This window comes from Adiantum capillus-veneris, chromosome 18, assembly GCF_014529385.1.
Source record: "Adiantum capillus-veneris isolate H3 chromosome 18, ASM1452938v2, whole genome shotgun sequence".
NCBI lineage: Eukaryota > Viridiplantae > Streptophyta > Polypodiopsida > Polypodiales > Pteridaceae > Adiantum > Adiantum capillus-veneris.
In genome coordinates, this window is record NC_140948.1 from 109,582,302 (window position 1) to 109,603,303 (window position 21,002).

At 40.8% G+C, this 21,002-nt stretch overlaps 1 protein-coding gene and 1 pseudogene across 1 annotated transcript; both read right to left on the reverse strand.

Moving 5' to 3' along the window:
- Positions 1 to 8,748: 8,748 nt before the first annotated feature.
- LOC147436190 (uncharacterized) lies at positions 8,749 to 9,262 on the reverse strand. Its single transcript, XM_086488106.1, has 2 exons — positions 9,141 to 9,262; positions 8,749 to 9,076 (listed from the first exon to the last, which is right to left on the reverse strand). Exons 1-2 carry the CDS (start codon positions 9,235 to 9,237, stop codon positions 8,865 to 8,867), a joined length of 309 nt encoding a protein of 102 aa, XP_086344232.1. The 5' UTR covers positions 9,238 to 9,262; the 3' UTR covers positions 8,749 to 8,864.
- Positions 9,263 to 15,852: 6,590 nt separating this feature from the next.
- LOC147436191 (uncharacterized) lies at positions 15,853 to 16,757 on the reverse strand (annotated as a pseudogene).
- Positions 16,758 to 21,002: the final 4,245 nt, after the last annotated feature.

Sequence of the window (21,002 nt, forward strand, 5' to 3'; positions counted from 1 at the left end):
CATATATATTTTCTAATGTGAAAGATATTCTTGGGCTTTGCCATGAACCAGGGGCAAATTACAAAAGAGTTCCACTCATGGATGCATCTAGTTAAGCTATAAATTTTTGACAAAGAGCTCAAAATGGAAGAGGAGAAGGTCATGAATGACCTCTCTAACAAGTATGTTGATAGAGTTGGCAAGGTCTAATTCAAGCTCTATCCGTTTTAAATTGCGTATTTGTATTTAGGGTATGTTTAAGTCAACTTTGTATTTGTTTTCAAAATCTATACATTATTGATCCTAACCTTGGGGATGCATGGATGGCACGGGTGTTAGCCTTGTTCAAAATGGGTACAAATTCTTACGCATCCATTGAGAAGCTAAACATGATAGCTCAAAATGAGACTAGTGTGGATATAGAGATGTTTTGGGTTTCATTGCTTGAAGCAAACAAGTTGACTAGATTTGCTTATGGATTGCAAAAAGGAGATCACGCATTTTGATCGTATTTCTCTATCTGTTACTTTGACTTTCAGGACTTTGTTTTTGTGACATTGGTGATGGAAAGAGTATGGATGGTGTTCTTTTAGCTGGTTGCGTAGGAAGAATATTTTGGTGAAGTTGTTAGAAAAAGCTTCTACACTCTTATCAGATTTTGTTACGGCTCCAGATGGTATTATGGAGCAGAGGATTGCAAATTATCACACTATCATGAAGAAGTCAAGATTGAAGCTCGTGTCTACCTCTTTCATGTAGAGACTCCATGAAATTAACATAGTAATCAACACTTGATTGCACAATGTAGATTGGAGTAGACCATAAACACAAACTTGATAATTAGATTGAACGAAAGTGAGTACAACAAGGTTCATTATATAGAGCTAGAGTAGGCATCTCATTTTGGCATCATGCATGAAATCACAAGAAGCTCCAAAAAAGCTCAAGTCCACTTGAGAACTCATGGTGCTCTTTTAGGACATTTTATAAACCCTTTTACCAAGCCTAAGTGACTCCAAACCCCTCTAGAAATGCACTTCATGGGTGGATCTACACCCTTTGGGTGCCTTTTCCACATGCTACCACATGGTTCTTGCTAGCTAAGCATCCACAAATAGACAAGGGGTGTTACACACAAGCATAGAATAAAGCCCATAAACCTAACATAGAAGTCTTTTCTTTGAGCCACAAATACACAAATTCTTGACCACTGTCATAGAATCTTCAAACGTTATGAATGGGTTCGAATGAGTATAAATATTGAGAAAAACAATTTCAAGAGATGTAGGAACGTAAATGTAAATGCCCATTGATTTTTACTAAACGCACTATGTATCAAATTCAATTAATCTCCTTGCCAAATGATTGGCTAGCCATGTTTAAGAAGATAGTGTGTTTTTCTCAAAATATTGCAAAACATAATTCTCACGATGTTTATGTGTGATGCAAAGCTATGCGAGTACATCGAGAGATGAGATCATAGAAATGGGGGTGGAGCTCACTGTGGCAACAACCACAGTGAAGGGCGAAGGCCATGAGAGCCGCCAGCACCACGCACCGCAAGAGGCGTTTCGGCCGCGCGGGGGTTTAAAGGTATTTGCCCAAGGACGGAGTTTGCATGGGCCCACAAACATCACTATGCCCAAGCTGCAACCTGCATGTGGCCTGAACTGAACCATCCTTTGGAAACTTAGAATGCTGCATCTTACCCAAAATACAGCCTTCACAAACATTTTTGATAGGTGCTTCAGGAGGCGGCAAGAAGCAACTATATCAGATTTCTACAAAGAGAGCAAACTGGCAAAATGTAGATGACCAAAACGTGCATGCCAAAGTTTTGCATCTGAAATAGCCCTTGAATCTGCAACATCATTTGCAAAATTTTATCCACACTTGTCATACAAAGTGAGCTTATAGAGTCCACAACACAAAAGGTGAGATACAACAATTTCATCACGAAAATTGAGATCATGAACTATACATCTGTCATCCATACATTTGACTATGAGTCCAAGTCTAGCAAGTGCGGATACAGACAAGAGATTCTTATTGATCCCACGTACATAAAGTGCATCAACAAGTGTGAAGGAACTTCCATTTACAGCAGTAAGCACAATCTTTCCAACTCCCTGAATTGGATGAGAGGCATTGTTGACACAAGTGACTGAATTCCCATGAGGGACAGACTCGAGAGAGGTGCACAATTCACGATGTGAGGTAACGTGCTCTGTAGCACCACTGTCGAAATACCACACATGTGAATCTGCAACAACTGACGAGCATGCATCATGGACAGTAGGATTGTAAGTGCACTCTACGTTAAAAGCCTATTTTGCATCAACATCAACATTACAGTCTCCTTTTATAGAAGACTCAATAATGGATGCATTTGTAGTGGAACCAACATTTGCAGTGGAACCACCCTCTTTCTTATTAGCCTCTTTTGCCTTCAACTTAGGACACTACTTGATCAAATGATCATTAGCTTTACAATAATGGCAATGCATCTTCTTTTTGCCCTTATCACCAGAATAGCCAGACGAAGTGCTGCCAACAAAAGCATTGGGAACTGAAGTTTTGACACTCGCAGTAGAACCATAAGAAGTGGTTGCATTGCTGTTACCACCCTTTCTTTGAGAAGTAATAAAATCCTGCTCAACTGCACGCTATCTAGTCCTATTTTTTCTGGAAAGTGACTCTTGCAATAGCAATGTGCATAATGCATCAAACTTCACAACTTCTGGATTTCCTTGGGTCATAAGTCTCCAAGTACTAGCAAAAGTCAGGTAAGAATCTGGCAAGGCATCAAGAACAGTCTGCACAAGGAAACTATTTGAAATGACTTCACCTGCAAAAATAAGTTGCTCATTTATATGCTTGACACTAGCAAGGAACGTGTCCATATCATCTTCCTCATGCATAATCTTCGACTCCAGCTCTTTACGCAACAAAGCAATTTTAGCCTCATTGCGACTTGCATAAAGACTAGCCAAAATATCCCAAGCCCATTTTACAGATTTTGTTGAACGGATGTGAGGAACAATGGTGCCCTTCATATACAACACAATTAATGCATGAGCCTGCGCATTCTTTACATCCCAACGAGCTTGTTCTACCGTAGGCAACACAACTCTAATAGCAGCAAGACATGCAACATCCTCAACATCGCCTACATCCTTAGAACCAGGACGTACATCAATTCCCTGCACAATATTCTAGAGGCCCTTTGACACAAGAATGTCTTGCATCATATAAGCCCACATGGGGTAATTGTCCCCATCCAACCTTTCCTCTGCAGCAAACATCTTGAAGACATATGTGTTGTTGTCAACCATGGTAAATGCTGCACCTGATGTGAAAAATGCCCAAAAATAGGAGAAATGGAGTGGGAACAACACGTGCTATATAGCACAAACCGTAGAAGACAGTAAGGCACCTGTTATGCAGAAATTGGCACTGACAGAAATTCTGCACAAAATGATGAAATTGCTTGTGCAGACCTGTCTGTAGTGGAAATGGAGGCCGAAATGAGCCCGAATCAGAAATCTGAGCAGACTAAGCTCTATGAGCTTGCCCAAATATTTGTCTACCTGCGAACGCTTGCCAAACCTCCCTGTAAGCTGAGAAAGTCAGCACGTGTGTGCTGAAGCAGCTGGCGACTAAGCCCGGGAGGACGTAACCTGCTCTGATACCAATTGTGGGAATTGCAGAGAAACGCACACATCTTGGAGAAGAGGAAGGAAGCTCGAGGCACACAATAGAGAGTGTTTTACTTAGTGTGCAATGGAAAGATAGATAGCCGTAGAGTGATGGGCGTATATGCAATGCTCGGGGGAAAAAACCTCCTAAAGAGGGAAAAAATTCCCCGGTAGTCCTAGTGTGTTCACACACATCACTACCGCATGTATATGGTAACACTAAATAGGATAGCTCAAAATGAGGCTAGTGTGGATATAAAGATGTTTTGGGTTTCATTGCTTAAAGAAAACAAGCTAACTAGGGGTGCTTATGGCTTGCAAAAAGGAGATCACCCATTTAGATCGCACTTTTCTATCTCTTACTTTGATTTTCAGCACTTTTTTTTTTGTAACATTGGTGATGGGAATAGTATGGATGGTGTTCTTTCAGTTGGTTGCGTAGGAAGAATATTTTGATCAAGTTGTTAGACAAAGATTCTACACTTTTATCAAATTTTGTTAAGGCTCCAGATGGTATTGAAAGAAAACCATAGAAAAAATAAGGTAGTATTGCATTAGCTATTAGGGAGTTAATGCTATGTAGACTATAAAGTTACCTTGGCAAATCTTCTTTGTGCTTCTTCTCAATATGACCCTCTTTCTAATTCATGCTCAAACTTATAACAAGAATATGATTGTGGCAATGCCTTGTAAGAGTGCTGACATCTTTCACAGAGGATAGGGAGCTCAAAAGTGGAATCAAGGTTTCAAAACTGTCAAAGATCTCCACATTTGGTCATAAAATGTTGATGGATTAACATATTGAAGATTGATTCAACCATCTGCTTGTGATACCACATACATAAGAGATCATGACATAAATGATAAGGTACAAGAAGAAGCTATAAGTTGTGATTGATTTTGTATGGAAAGTTAATAAAAAGAAATCATTTGTTCTTAAGGCAATGCACACTCTATTTAATATTTTCTATCATTGCATCCTTTGAATTTTCATAATCATAACACAACATTTCTATCATCGACACTAACTTTTACAATGTTCTTTTTCATGAAATTTGAAGGATTTTATGAGAATTATAATTATAACATATTTTAGAAGCAACTTTGTATATAAAAGAAGAAGGTCTTTATAAAATGCAAAAGGTGAATTTCAAAAATAAAGTATGATTTTTGATGTTTTCTTGAAGAGGAGGACTTCATGATCGAGAATCTATCCTCATATGTGAAATATGAATAAGACATTTGATTTTGAAGGTTGACTAGTGTGCATAGTTTTGAGCTAATTATAGCATCTAGGTTGAGTTTGGTCAAGCAAGTTGAGAAAAGTCTACTAAAAGAAGCCAAAAAAGGATCAAAAAGGGGGGCAAGAGGGAATTTTGGCATGCAGTCTATAGAACTAGGTAATAATGAATGCATGACAGCACTTCACAAGAATAGCCCTTACTCCCACATCAATTCTCAAAATTACACAATCCAAGGTTCAAATGATGAATGATTTCTTTGATCTACAAAAAGCCAAATGGTTTTTAAACCTACACAATATAGATTCAAATTGTTTATCTTAGTACATAATACCCAGAGTTGGATGTCTCCTTGTTGGTATTGCATTCAAGGATGACAATTGGTGCTATCGTGCCGAGAAAAATGAAAACTCATAGAAGATGTAGCTTTGTGACTCATAAAATGGTAGCATGGCTTGCATGGTATCATGTATAGACATATGAATCTTGGTTTTTTTTGGTGATCACATCATATTAACTAATGATAGAGAGAAGGTTGCTCTAGGAAGAGCATGCCTTCAACCAGCGCACTAAGGTCACTATGGTAGTAACAACCCCACACAAACAAACACCGCAGTAGATGCCATGTGAACATTGAGCAGCTTAAAGGCCTCCTACGAGTTTATATTTTTGGCTCATGAGATGAACGGCATTGACATTGTGGATAGGTTGCATATGGTACCAGGGGGGTGAATGCACGTGCAAAGAGAGACAACAAATTAATAAGACATGTGGGTGCTGAGTAGATCATGCAATGGACAACCTCAACACCGTGGAATCATGGGCAGCGGTGCATGACAAAAAAAGTCATCGCTATGATTAGAAACAAGCCAGATAAAGGAACTAAGCCATGGTGGCCATTGACTAGATGATATTTGGAAAAGTTGATTAATGATGTATGTTGACTAATGTGCTATGTTTTAATAAAGTCTATACTTATTTTCTAATGTGAAAGATATTCTTGGGCTTTGCCATGAACCAGGGGCAAATTACAAGAGAGTTCCACTCATGGATGCATCTAGTTAAGCTATCAATTTTTGACAAAGAGCTCAAAACGGAAGAGGAGAAGGTCATGAATGACCTCTCTAGCAAGTATGTTGATAGAGTTGGCAAGGTCTAATGCAAGCTCTATCCTTTTAAAATTGCGTATTTGTATTTAGGGTATGTTTAAGTCAACTTTGTATTTGTTTTCAAAATCTATACATTATTGATCCTAACCTTGGGGATGCATGGATGGCACGGGTGTTAGCCTTGTTCAAAATGGGTACAAATTCTTACGCATCCATTGAGAAGCTAAACATGATAGCTCAAAATGAGTCTAGTGTGGATATAGAGATGTTTTGGGTTTCATTGCTTGAAGCAAACAAGTTGACTAGATCTGCTTATGGATTGCAAAAAGGAGATCACGCATTTTGATCGTATTTCTCTATCTGTTACTTTGACTTTCAGGACTTTGTTTTTTGTGACATTGGTGATGGAAAGAGTATGGATGGTGTTCTTTTAGCTGGTTGCGTAGGAAGAATATTTTGGTGAAGTTGTTAGAAAAAGCTTCTACACTCTTATCAGATTTTGTTACGGCTCCAGATGGTATTATGGAGCAGAGGATTGCAAATTATCACACTATCATGAAGAAGTCAAGATTGAAGCTCGTGTCTACCTCTTTCATGTAGAGACTCCATGAAATTAACATAGTAATCAACACTTGATTGCACAATGTAGATTGGAGTAGACCATAAACACAAACTTGATAATTAGATTGAACGAAAGTGAGTACAACAAGGTTCATTATATAGAGCTAGAGTAGGCATCTCATTTTGGCATCATACATGAAATCACAAGAAGCTCCAAAAAAGCTCAAATCCACTTGAGAACTCGTGGTGCTCTTTTAGGACATTTTATAAACCCTTTTACCAAGCCTAAGTGACTCCAAACCCCTCTAGAAATGCACTTCATGGGTGGATCTACACCCTTTGGGTGCCTTTTCCACATGCTACCACATGGTTCTTGCTAGCTAAGCATCCACAAATAGACAAGGGGTGTTACACACAAGCATAGAATAAAGCCCATAAACCTAACATAGAAGTCTTTTCTTTGAGCCACAAATACACAAATTCTTGACCACTGTCATAGAATCTTCAAACGTTATGAATGGGTTAGAATGAGTATAAATATTGAGAAAAACAATTTCAAGAGATGTAGGAACGTAAATGTAAATGCCCATTGATTTTTACTAAACGCACTATGTATCAAATTCAATTAATCTCCTTGCCAAATGATTGGCTAGCCATGTTTAAGAAGATAGTGTGTTTTTCTCAAAATATTGCAAAACATAATTCTCACGATGTTTATGTGTGATGCAAAGCTATGCGAGTACATCGAGAGATGAGATCATAGAAATGGGGGTGGAGCTCACTGTGGCAACAACCTTGTAGTTCCCTTATCCTTATTCAAAGAAGCTAAGATTAATATAACCAAGTGTGTTAGTAATTACATGAATGGCGTGTCATTTTAGCCACCACAACATACTGGTCCTTTCCCGAACAACCTCCCACTTAAAGGCTAATGCAGACTATGGACATATATAAAAGGTATATAGAGTCCCGATCTCTACGCAATACCATAAGCACTCAACAATGTGCAAAGTATGATTTCTTGTCGTGATAGTGTTTATGAAAATAAACTTATAATTTATGAGAATTGATTATTGAGTAATGAGTGTGACCAATGATGTCTTTATACACCAAGATATGACATATACTACTTATTATTGTGGTATGGGACACTAGAATTGCCGTATGTGGTTGACAATAGGCATAACCAAATTCATTTGTGAAAAAGGGGGGCAAAAAGGAATTTTGGCATGCAATCTAGAGGACTAGGTAATCATGAATGCATGACAACACTTCACAAGAATAGCCTTTACTCCCATATCAGTTCTCAAAATTACACAGTCCAAGGCTCAATTAATGATGAAAGATTTCTTTAAGCTACAAAAACTGAATGGTTTTGAAAACCTACACAATACAAATTCAAATTGTTTATCTTTGTACATAATACCCAGAGTTTTGTTGGTATTGCATTCAAGGATGACAATTGGTGCTATTGTGCTGAGCAAAATTAAAACTCATAGAAGATGTTGTGTTGTGACTTATAAAATGGTAGCATGGCTTGCAGAGTGTCATGTATGTCTTGGTTGTTTTTGGTGATCACATCATATTAACTGATGATAGAGAGAAGATTGCTTCTAGACACAACATGCCGCCAACCAGTGCACTAAGGTCATTATGGTAACAACCCCACACAAATAACACCGCAGTAGATGCCATGTGAACCTTGAGCAGCTTAAAGGCCTCCTAGGAGCTCATACTTGTGGCTCATGAGATGAACGACATGGACATTGTGGATAGGCTGCATATGGTATGAGGTTGCAGATGGTATGAGGGGGGGTCAATGCACGTGCAAAGAGAGACAACAAATTAATAAGACATGTGGGTGCTGAGTAGATCACGCAATTGACAACCTCAACACCGTGGAATCATGGGTGGCGGTACATGACATAGAGAGAGACAAAGATGAAGCATACAAGGCTATGCGATATAAGTGGCACAATACAAACAAATGTGTGTGTGTGTGTGTGTGTGTGTGTGTGTGTGAGAGAGAGAGAGAGAGAGAGAGAGAGAGAGAGAGAAGGGGGTTTTACTACCTTCTCTACATGCCATCATGTCTTGGCACTCAATGTTCAAACTTAAAAAAGTAGAGCAAGAGAAAATTTGAAAGAGAGAGGACAAATATAATCAAGCCATGGATATTAAGATTTGCGAGCAAAAGTCAGATACATTACGAGTAGGCTCTCTCTCTCCAGAGTTATTAGGAGGGCGAGCGAGAGAGGAGGGAGAGCGTGCTGCGACTAGCAGGAGATGGAGGGGGGGCTGCAGCAGGAGCAAGGGGCGGTGGAGGCGCCTGACGTGGCCGGTGCGCAGCAGATGGGGATGGCGTTGGGGTTGGTGGGCAGATTATTGGTGCACGCCGTGATGCAGGCCAGAGTGGGCGCGTAGACGGGCGGCAGCAGGGGGGCCTGTAGCAGCAGATTGCAAAGTTGCCCGCTGGGGATACACGCCCCTGCATTAAAAATGTTGCATTAGTGCTGCATCAGGCACAGCACAAAAACTAAGCAGCCACTTACCCTGCACTTGCAGGAGGTGAGGCCCGTGAAGGGCGAAGGCCACGAGAGCCGCCAGCACCATGCACCGCAAGAGGGCCTGTACTTTGAGGCTTGCCATTTATCTCAGAATTGCTTTTGTAGTTATTCAGCGCTGTACGAGGCTTCTCCTTTTATACACGGCTCTGGGTCAAAGCGGGCGAGACCGCATTTAGGGAGACCGGGCCCAGCTCAAGCCTCAAATTCATAAGAGGCGTTTCCGGACTGAACCAGGTTGGGGCGCTTTAGGAGCATATTTCATCCAATCAGAAGAGCCGCCCGAGAATGTACAGTTGCATTGGCCTGGAACTAGTACATCTTCTTGTATCACAATGGCCTACATATACAAATGCTAATGGTTTATGTGATGTCTCTCTTACAAGAAATGAGTGAGAGAGAGAGAGAGAGAGAGAGAGAGAGAGAGAGAGGGGAGGCGCCCGACTGTGCTTGATGCCATGTTGGCAAGTTCAGTCACGCTCAACTAGCTTCCATGTTGATCCAGCCTCCCCACTCCGCCCGTGTTCTGACTCATCCGCCTAGAATCTTCAATTAGTAGCTTTTGAGGCTCTAAACCCAAACTTGTAGGGAAAATGGAGTATGTCTAAGGTGGATTTAACCTTGTATTATTTTCGAACCCAAACAGGGAGCCAATATTAGAACATATTGAACTCTAGTTTACTGACCTCAACCTTTGGATTATAAACATATTGGCAGATGAGAACATCATGGCGTAGGTGTATTGAACTCTTGAACAATAGTAGAAGAGCACGAGGGTGCACAGCTAGTGCAGACCAAGCCGAGTAGAGATTGAGGGTTGAGAACGACTCTCTAAGCGGGGTTTCCAAGCTGGGAGGGTGCTGCCAGAGAGATGGGGTGAGATGGCTAGGGCGGGCTTCCAATATGACAAGAGAAAGAAAGATTGAGCGGCCCTGCTGTGAACGAGCAGAGTGAGAGAGAGAAAGAGAGCATAGCTCTTCGTGGCTAATTGAAGCAAGAGAGAGAGAGAGAGAGAGAGGGAAAGCCTCTGTACGAAACCAGGGTGCCAGAGAAAGAGATGTTTTTTTTAAAAGCCATTGGATTTATTCAAACCCACAAGGGAAAGATCCCATAGCCCGGACGAGAAACGAAGAGAGAGAGATAGAATCTCTCCACATGTGAGTCGAATAGGGAGAGAAATGAGGGCACCCTGGTTTCGCTGAAGGGAATAAAAAAGGGGAGAGAGAGTAATCCTCTCTTGCCATAGAAAACAAGGGAGCTGGGTTTTCTCTCTATATTACAAAAGAGAGAGAGAGAGAGAGAGAGAGAGACAGAGAGAGAGAGAGAGAGAGAGAGAGAGAGAGAGAGAGAGAGAGAGAGAGAGAGAGAGAGAGAGAGAGAGAGAGAGAGAGAGATAAATGGAGCGTCCTATTCTAAGAAGAGATAGAAGGATGGAATGTTCGTGTACACGAGTAAGGGAATAGAGAGAGAGGTCTTGTGATAGACCACATTTGATAGAGAGAGAGAGAGAGAGAGAGAGAGAGAGAAGACATTATTTTGAGAGAGAGAATGACATTTGAAGCTTGGAGCATGCAAAGACGCTCATCATAAAGTTTTTGAAGACAAAAGATAAGTATTGTTAAGCTTGCTGTAAAAACAATATTTGCAATATTCAAATTGCATGATAATTCACACAAAATATCGTGCTCGTCTCGTCTTTCTCTCTATCTTTTGAAATAACGACGATGTTGAATTTTTCTCTCTCTTTTAATGAATGGTGAAGTGATCATCTTTGTGGATAATCATTGATAAGATCTGACATTGAGACTACATTGCACATTCCTGGGTAGCAAAATTTTAGCAGCACATCTCCAGCCATATTTCCTTGTTGGTGGGCTTGGGTTGGGGGTTTGAGTATTATCCTTGCTTGGTTTTTCTTGTCTGGGTCTGCTCCATGGACCAGGCCTAGAAAAATATCCATCAGTGGCACGCCCGGTGAGACCCAGTTTCTAGCATTTTTGCTTGAGCAAAGTACCTGCGATTCTCAGAGATGGAGCTAGTTTTTCCTTTTTGGATATACCTGACTTTTAGGTTGGTTTTTTTTCTCGCATTCATTTGGGATGCTTGCATATCCAGGTGGGAGGATTCCAGTTATTTTCACATTTGTTACTACCCAAACCTTGAGCATTGATGATGATATTGGTGAGCCTATAGGTTTTTATAGAATTATGAGTTTTTAGCACATTTGAGCAATGAAGTGGATGAAGATGAGGGAATTTCCCTTGAGGATATTGTTTTAAGCAAAGTGTATAGGGAGAGTGCGACTCTTGACGAGTACATTTGGGATGGATTTTTAGCCAATTTAGTGGATGATGCCACTTGTAACCAATATCCATGCGGTTCTTTCTTGCCTTTTTGAGTGGTGTAGCTAGGCAGTGGTACCATAGTATGCTGCGACATTCTCCACGTTTGATGCAAACATGGGATGGAATGTGCCGAGATTTTGTTGCTAGATTTTCTCCTATTTTGCCTTCTAATTTAGCCTTTGGGAACTTGTTAAACTTTTTCCAAGGGGAGGGTGAATCAGCTGCTGATTATGTTAATCATTTTCAAGCTTGCAAGAAGAAGAATTGATTCCTATTGTTTTGATGAAAGGGTTTACCGCAATGTTTTATTATGAGAATTTTGAGGGATATTCAATTCCATGTGAGGTTGTCAGATCCAAAGACACTTGAGGATGCATTTGCATGAGCTAAGGTTGTGGGGGAGGCTTTTGAAGCTACTATCCTATCCGTCTCATTGAGGATACCCTTGGAAGCTGAGCGATACCAAAGAGAGGCTTGTTTACATTCTATGGCATGTGCTCCTATGGTTCCTATGAGTCACCTCCCTCACCCCAACACCTTTCCAAGATAATGAGTCACCTTCTTCTGAAGTTACCACTTTGCCTGTACCACATTGGGTACCACCTATGCCAGAGAGTGACATTGTTTCCTATCCAAGGGGGTTATGGAAAGATAAAAGGAAGAGAGAAACTAATAGAAAAAGGGTACAATTTTAAGTGGAAGGAGAAAGAAAAGCCCAATGGATAAGGCACCGGTCTAACCGGAAATTCTGGGTTCACACTAGCATGCTAGTTTTCCCCACAGGACGCCACTGGTGGAGTTTTTTTTGAGCCTTGGGGAGAGCGTTTACATGAGCATGTTGGACTAGAAATAAATGCTTTTATGACTTTATCTGCTATTTGATGATGATATTTGCACTTGATCGGCCTTGAGTTGTTTTGACAGGGTATAATGTGTTTGTGGATGCTACAATAAAGTCCTCGTCTAGAGATGGAGATCAACCACTACTAGAGGTGTACCATGGCGATTGGACAAGATTTTGATGCCGAGGATGGTCACATTTTAAACATGATTTTCAAGACATAGTTTCCACTATAAGTCGCTTATTGCCATTGCATGTCATGTGCGACTTATCAGACTAAGAATGCGCGTATTGTGTGATTGTGTGTGTGTGTGTGTGTGCGCTCCCATGAGGAGTCTCGAGAGACGAGCCTTCTAGAGCAAGCCAAGCCAGAGTTGAGAGAGTGTAAATAGGAGCTTAAGAAGTCAAATAAAAAAACGGGGTGTTTAATTTTCTTTTTGATGAGATGATGGGAGACCACCATTGGCAAAAAACATTACTTTTTCACCCACGGTCCATACTTTCTTGATGAGTATGGATCCCTTGCGCTCTGGAGCAATCAAGGGATGGAAAGGTCACTCTATCATGCAAAGGTTGGCTATTTTAAGAGCTCTCAGCATGGCGGTGGCAAGATCTGCAGTAACGCGTTTCACAAGATGTTTCATTGGTTCTATCGTGCACTAACCGATAGGAAGAAGCAAAGGGCATGGGGCAACTCTCTTTTAGGATCCATATTGTGAAAGTGGTGAGTGTTTGACAAATGCAAGAATACCATGGGTTGAATGCATGCGTGAGAGCATTGACGTGGAGGAGAAATTTGCAAAGAGTAGGGTGTGCGTGGTTTCTCATGTAGTAAAAGTTGTAATTCCCACTTTTTGAAGCATTTTAATGATAAATTGTAATTTCATAAAAAAATGGGCCCTATAACACAAAGTGACAGTTTAAAGTCTTTTATAAGTTTATGAGTTCTCTCTCTCTCTCTCTCTCTCTCTCTCTCTCTCTCTCTCTCTCTCTCTCTCTCTCTCTCTCTCTCACACACACACACACACACACACACACACACACACACACACACACACATGCATCCTCCTCCCAAGTCTCACCTCCCACCGATGTAAACCAACAATCAGGAAAACAACAATCAAGAAACCAACAAGGAGGAAACAAACAATTAGGAAAACAACATAGAAAACCATCAATACCCCGGAAAACTTGGAAAACATTAGACTTCAGCAGGTATTTGATACTCTTGGTCCACTCCGACATGCCCATAGGTCAACCATACCAAACATCAAGTAGATACAACATCTAAACAAAGAGACAGAGTGCTTGCGGGCTAAAAGCGAGCACCAAGAGCAAGCAAACTTTGATTGGGCTCAACAAAATATGCAGAGGGCAAGAATGCAAGAGTTTTAAAAAGAGGAAGAGAAGTATCTGATTGCAGAAGCAAAGAGGACCTACAAGATACTCCCTGAGCGATGATACCCACAGGACAAGATTGATGAAGTCTTGAGCACAGAGGTCAGTACAGAGTATGAGAGACTTCGGGACAAGAGACCTAACACAAATTCAAAAACAGTCTCAGATGAGTAGGTGGTTGATCTCATAGAGAAGGTTTGTAATAGCACGATTGAGGAAATCAATGAGAAGTCCTTGGGCAATGCGAGGAGGATAGTGAGAAGAACAACGGAGGGCAAGGATGAAAGAGGCAAGCCACCTTGCAAGGGAGAGAGAATAATAAAAAAAGAGAGCGGAGGAGGAAAGGGCGAAGAAGCCCACGCAAAAGAGCCCCAAGAAGCCAACCCCAAAAGAGTTCAAAGAAGGAAAAAATAGCCCCTAGCTAAAGTAGCGGGTATAATTAGTCATGCACCAAGAGGGAAGACAAAGAATCCTCCACATACTACAAAGGAGGCCAACCAATGTGATGAGAGGTGAAATAAGTACCACAACTATAATGCCCCTTGTTCTTGCACTGCCTAGGCTCCACCACCACCACCACCTCTCAAGAAGAAGCATCATTCGAGACCTAGCACATGTGCATTGCATGATATTTACAAGTACTAGAAGAGTACACAGCTTATCATCCCTATAGCCTCTTTTTCCCAGCTCATGAAAGAGATTATGGATGGGTACTCGGACACTGTATTGAAGGGTGGAAGCAGCAACACTAGGTGCATTGCAACAAGCAATGGAGGCTATCACTGTATCGCACTTTCAAGACACCGTTTTGGCAATGGCTCATGCTAAGCATGTGACAATTAATCCCTCAGATATGAGCTTAGCACTTCGACTACATGGTTATGATTGCTTTAGTAAAACCTAGATAGGAAAGCCGTTGTAACTTCTCAAGAGGCATCTTTGCCAGCTTTATCATGTAGCTGTTTTGAAAATGAAATTATCATATCTATGTTTGTTGGCAATTGCAATGTATTGCTTGCAATTTTAAGCTTGTGTTGGTTATGGATTCGAATGTGGTTACTTAGGTCAATATCTCTAAGCAATCCGCTCACGGGGTCCCTGTGAGCTAGAAAGTAGAAATATGGGCTAACATGGCCCATCCCAAGGCCCACGGACTGTATGAACCTCGTCGCCATGCACATGGTGGAATATCAAGCCATTATGTGTCCGCGAGGCATAGTGGGCCACGTAACGGCTTGATATTCCTCCATGTGCATGGCACTGAAGTTCATAGGCCCATGGGGCTCGGGATGGACAAGAAAACATCATGTTAGTACGCAGATTTCTCGTGACGCACATTAAATTTGCAAGGTGCTAAAAAAAAAAATTTCTACGTTTATGGGATCCGTGTTATCTGGCAGTTAGCAAATACAACTCATGTGGTGCCCATCCCAAGCCCCATGAGCCGTATGAACCCCATCACTGTGCACATGGAAAAAAACGGAGCTATTTCATGGCCCCTTGTACCACAGAGAGACTTTTAGTAGTTTGACCTGGACAAGCTGCTAAAAGCCACTCTGTGACACACAGGGCCATGAAATAGCCCGATATTCATCCAAGTGCACGGCGAAGAGGTTCATACGGCCCGTGGGGCCGGAGAGGGGCACCAAAAACCCGTTGTCGTGTAGTTGGTAATATCGAGCCGTTCCATGGACTAGTGGGCCACTACACGACTCAATATTCCGCCAAGTGCACAATGACGAGGTTCATACGGCTCGTGGGAATCGAGAACAAAAACACTATGCTAGTACGTAAATTGCACGTGACACACATGGATCAAGATAAATCTTCACTCAAGCTAATAATTTTATTAGTTGTAAAGATACATCGAGACGTGCGATGCACGTGGCTAAGATAGCCTTTTTACAAGCTCATTGAAAGCATCTTGACATAGGCTCCTTAAATCTGGTCTTTCCTCAATGTGTGATATAATATGTTCCTTGCCCGAGGCAAAGGCTGCAGTATCATATAAGGCTTCCGGTCCCTTTCTCACCAAAACTATGGATTGCTGCCTCTCTGTTTACAAGAATACAATTGTGGGCATTTAGGGCTATAGGAAATTCGACCAAAATAGAGCTTAGCGCTCTACACTTGCACATCTCCACTGATGCATAGTCTGTATATTTGTTGTTGTGGATGACCCGGATCATCTCTTCATTGAATCTTGGGAGATAATGCCACAGGGTAGTGTCCTTTGAGTCACCCTCATTGCCAAATCCACCTTTTTGTTGGGCAAACAAATCCATCTCCAAAGTGGACTGCAAGGAAACAACATTGGATTGTGATTCTAAGAGACACCAAGGAGAATTGTGAAGAATATAGTACTTACTAGTGTCACATCATATTGCTCGCAAAGCTTCTTGTTGGTTATGTCGATTGTGCCAAGATCAGTACGCTCCGAGCACATGAGAAGTTTGTGGGGAGCAAAGATACTCTCAAGAACACTCTCATAGAAATCTTTCTCCTCATCAATGGTTTGTAGAGCTCCCGCCATGAGGATATCCATAGAATTATGTCCCTCTAGCAAGGCTAGCGTGTTGATGAGAGGAGCATAGGAGTAGTCTACTTGGAACTCGGTCTTTTGACTGGGGTTCTTTGTATCATGAACCCCAATATATATTGCAAGAACAAAGAGGGATTCATCACTTGATACATTTCAAGGGAGTGGGTAATGTCATCAAGGAAGAGAAATTCTTGATCGTCCAATATAAGTGGATGCGTCATCATGCAGGGTGTGCAAGAGCAGCTCTGGATCTCATCTTTGACATAATCCCCTTCTGGGTATCGGTCAACTTCTTTCAAAGGAGGCTCCCCTTGAATACATAGGAGGGCCAACAAAGCCTCTTCTAGGCTAGACATCTTCTCCTCTTTGGGCTCCACCTCCTTTACAAGCATCCTCAAAGATGTCTTGTTACGGTCACTTGCTTTACCTTTTTGCTTGTTGTTTTCAATTGCCTCCATCACCATCACAGCGACCGCCATGTCCCACCCCATAAATTCCGTGCCAATTCTTCCCATGCCCTAGTCTATGAGGTTGTCCTCCTCTTCCTCTCGATATTGTTCCTTGGTGAGCCCATTGATCACCCTACCCAATCTGAAGCAGAAATAACTATCTTCTTTTAAGGTGTGCTCAAGGAGATCAATTGGCACCCACAAACCTTCTTTATCTTCAAAACTGATGGAGTACTTTGCTATATGTGTCTAAGCCATGTAGGATGTAAGCGCTTCAAATGCATTGGCATGCAGTTTGATGCTAGCAGCATCAACATCCATTCTCACTAGTGGAGTTCAAGGGACAACGGAACATGCTTGGGGATGGATAGAGCAAGGAGGCATTGGAGAAGGTGTGAGAAGATAAAAAAGAAGTAAGTGACTTTAAAATGGGTCTTGCAAGTTACTTTAAAGGAGACAATTAAAAATAGGACACTTTTATAAAACTTAAAAATTCAACGATGATTAGAATTTAAACATTCTCTTCCATAGAATGTTGAAGCTATAATGCATAATATTGTCGTCCAAATACCATAGTTTGAAACATCGTAACTTCACCACCCACCACGACTCTAAAGTCACTTAATGCCTTTAAAACAAAAAATTAGACATTCTCAGATCACGAAATTAAACAAAAGTGTATGGTATTAATATGAAAGTATAACATTTCAACTGTAGTTTTTCTTGTTTGATATGGATACATCTAGGGAAGGGGATTCTCTTACAAAGAAATACCCTCTCCTTTCTCTTATGTAGAGGGTTGCTACTGGTTACAAAACGTGTAGTCCAAATCTTGAGCTCAAATCTAAGTGCCAAGTACTCCCTTAGATTTTCCATATTCCTATCAACATTGAAGACCATGTCCCACACTTCCTGTTGCTTGCACACATGCACTTCAACTTGCTCCATATCAGTGATTTTCGAATCAAGTGCTTCCCATTCACCTCAAGTCTTCTTCCACCACTAGTAAGGGAATATAATGGATATTTGTTGCTTTGCAATGTGGTATTGGATGATCATTTTTTTTGTTACAACCATGCATTTAATGGTATCCCCATTGTGCTTAATAATCTTTGAGTCCCAAGCGAATGGAAGGAAGGCATTCATTGTTGTTCCACCCTCAGCAATCCAAATCGTAGGTGTGCGATGAGCATCGCCTGGCTAAAAGCATGCTTTGGTGGTACAAAAAGGACTGTCCTTGACAGCACCTTTGACAAATCTTTGAGTTACAATTTCTACATGTCACATGAAAAACTACCTATCATACTATATAGCAATGGATACATCTTCAAAAGAAGAATCTAAAAACACAAGGTCTGAAAAGTTTTGACCTAAACTACAAAAAATTTACCAGTCCCCACTTTTTCATTGGTAGAAGTAAAATAGGTCCTTTTCTTGTACCACCAAACCACGCTTTCACCCGTATACCTTGAACAAAAAAATAGAGTACTATTTGGAGTTGGCCAATCGTTGTCCATCATAGTTGGTGGAATAAGTGTTTTTCAAGGTCATGTAGCTGTTCCTTGTCATTGGGACTACATACTCTGCATCAAAGAAGAATATGGAATGTTTTTTAAGCTCCAACGTAGTGCATATAGAATATAGCAAGAATGATTCAAAATTAAAGTAGTGATCCACAAAAAAATTGGAGAGTGCCTCTAGAGGATCCCATTCCATAAATGTAGATGGAAAAATACCTGCTGCAACCAAACACCATGCCCACAGAGTTTCCTCATAAGAGACTTCATGAGAAAGCATAGCATTTTCTACAAACAACACTAGAAATATTGACAATTAGCAGGATAGTGCTTGCGATCAGCGTTGTTGATTCATAGATGAGAAGCTTTGTAGATGTGTTGTATCTTCACTTGCTTTCCCTTGCTTGCTTCCATTGGCCTTCTGCTTCATCTTCAATATACAACCCTTCCAATGATGGGACTTTAGTCAGAGTGCTTGGTCGCGTTGTCACCCAGATGCCTATCACAAAGGTTGTGGTTTCCCAATGGTCATTGTCCTCTTGCTTGTTGCTGCAGCAGAATGAGGTCTACGATTCATGCTATCCAAGCTTCTTGCATTGTGCAAGCTGAATCTCTCTTACCCCTAAATCTTTGCAAGTTGATGTTTCCTAAAGCCTAAAGCCTTTTAAGCTGAATCTCTCTAATTCTAAATCTTTGCAAACTAAAGGTCTCTAAACCGTAAGCTTGGGTAGCTGAAGCTACTAAGCTCTACAAGATGTATGTGCGCCCCCAAGATGAGAGTGGAGAATGGGTGCAAGCATGAGAGGAATACCTTCAAGAAGGGTAAAATAAATGGTATTACAAGCTCTCCATATAAAAAAAGGAGCCAAAACTCGGAACTAGGTTTGAGAGAGAAGGGGAAGGTAGATTGGAGAGAGAGGAGGCAAAAAATGTACTCTTTCAATTGGAGAGAGAGAGAGAGTGAAAACTGACATTTTTGGTTATAGAGAGAATAGGGGTCAGATTTGGTATGTAGAGATAGAATGAGTGAGTTGAGGGACGAAAATGTAGACTTGAATGTCAAATTAATGATAGGGGGCGTTTTTGCGGGAAGCCCACTTTTTGAGGGTGGCCCATTTACTCCACCCAGTAGTATTTAGACTAAAAATAGGCCCAATTTTTTTATTTTTGAAGATTTTGCAATTCTCATGTCCATTTACAAAAAAGAAAAGCCTACACTCCAAGTTTGACCTGGAAATGAGGGGCTGACAAACCCAACATTTTTGTCCACATGGATTCCTCCTATTGCTCCACTACTTAAACATTGTCATTAGGCTTGGGGAAGATTAAAGAGCCCAAGAAGACCTAAAAACAGTCCTAATGCTTTCTTTCCTCCAATGAAAACTACACAACCTTTCTTTTTTTAGGCACTTGATTCTTTGACCCACCAAAGTACATAGTACGCAGTGTATTCCAATTTTCACTGGCTTCATCAACCATGAAACACCTAAAAGTGGGCATCTCATAGCCTTCTTTTGTAAAAATTCTATTTAGTATGTTCCAAAATTCTATTTGTGCATGCTTATTCTCAACAATGAGCTCACATGTGTCAAGCATGAGAAGCTCATAGACATATGGGTCATACACATGAGCTAACATGGTTGGCCATCCAGGGACATGTTGTACATGATCAATATGAACCCACATTTGCTGCAACTTTTCCCCAGGCCACATTATATTGACAAGATCAACACCAATGCCAAGGCCCTAAGTGGACATTTTGAAGATGTGTGGTTGGATTTTTCTTTCTAATTGTCTTGTGTATAAAACAATATGAATAAATACATAATGACTTCTTGGCTTCAGGTCAAATAAAACCTCTAGACCTTTAGCGGTCATCCCTTTTGTTCTCTCCACATCTTGCAAGGCATGCTCAATTCATTGCTTGTTGGACAATGGAGTAACTGTATCAAGAAAATATGCAAACTCTTTATCACCCATGACACTAGCAAGACCTATATCACCAGAGACAAGTTTATCCATAATAATATCCTCAATAGATTTTCATTCCAGTTGTTTTGATGTGGTAAGAAGATCCATTGATGCATGGGTATGTCAAATCTCTTGAACATGCTTAGAGACAAATCCATGCTTGAAGAACACATCGTGTCACTTCAAATTTGTCTTGAGGAATGCAATAATATATGACAACATGCCATATTTGGATACACTCTGGTATTTGCTTGCAGCAGTGAACACATATGAGTGAGATTGGCTTTTTGGTTATCAAACCCTGCATAACCAATCTTGATAGCCTTCCATGCCATTGAGATTCATTAAACATGGATGTCCTAAGATAGTAAGGTCAATCAAGATTGGCACAAGAGAGATGACCATGACATCTACTAAACCTCACTATTCCAAAAAAAACTGTCACTATTGCTTGTCACATAATCTATCCATGGATGAATAACATATTTTTTCTCCATTCCAGTCATGGAAGATCTATGTGTTGAGGGTGATAACTCATATGCAAAATACCCATCATAGTACTTAGGAAGTTCCTAGACAAAAACAATTCATCCACCTAAAAAAGAACATCTTGCAGGTTTCTTTGTAGGGGTAGCAACCTAATCAAGTCTAGACACTATTTGATGACTTTCTAGTTTAAGCTATATTCCTTATGTCAAGATCTACTAGTGTTGATTGTGAGCTGAATTTTTCAGATTGCTCTTTGGATTCACCCAAAAGAACCTTATAGAACTTATTGACAACATGG

What these genes read in the sequence shown, in the direction of transcription:
- LOC147436190 (XM_086488106.1), bottom strand. Translation starts at nt 9,237, where the DNA reads ATGGCAAGCCTCAAAGTACAGGCCCTCTTGCGGTGCATGGTGCTGGCG. An exon ending in TCACCTCCTGCAAGTGCAGG is followed by an intron (nt 9,077 to 9,140) that starts GTAAGTGGCTGC and finishes TTTTTAATGCAG; the next exon opens with GGGCGTGTATCCCCAGCGGG.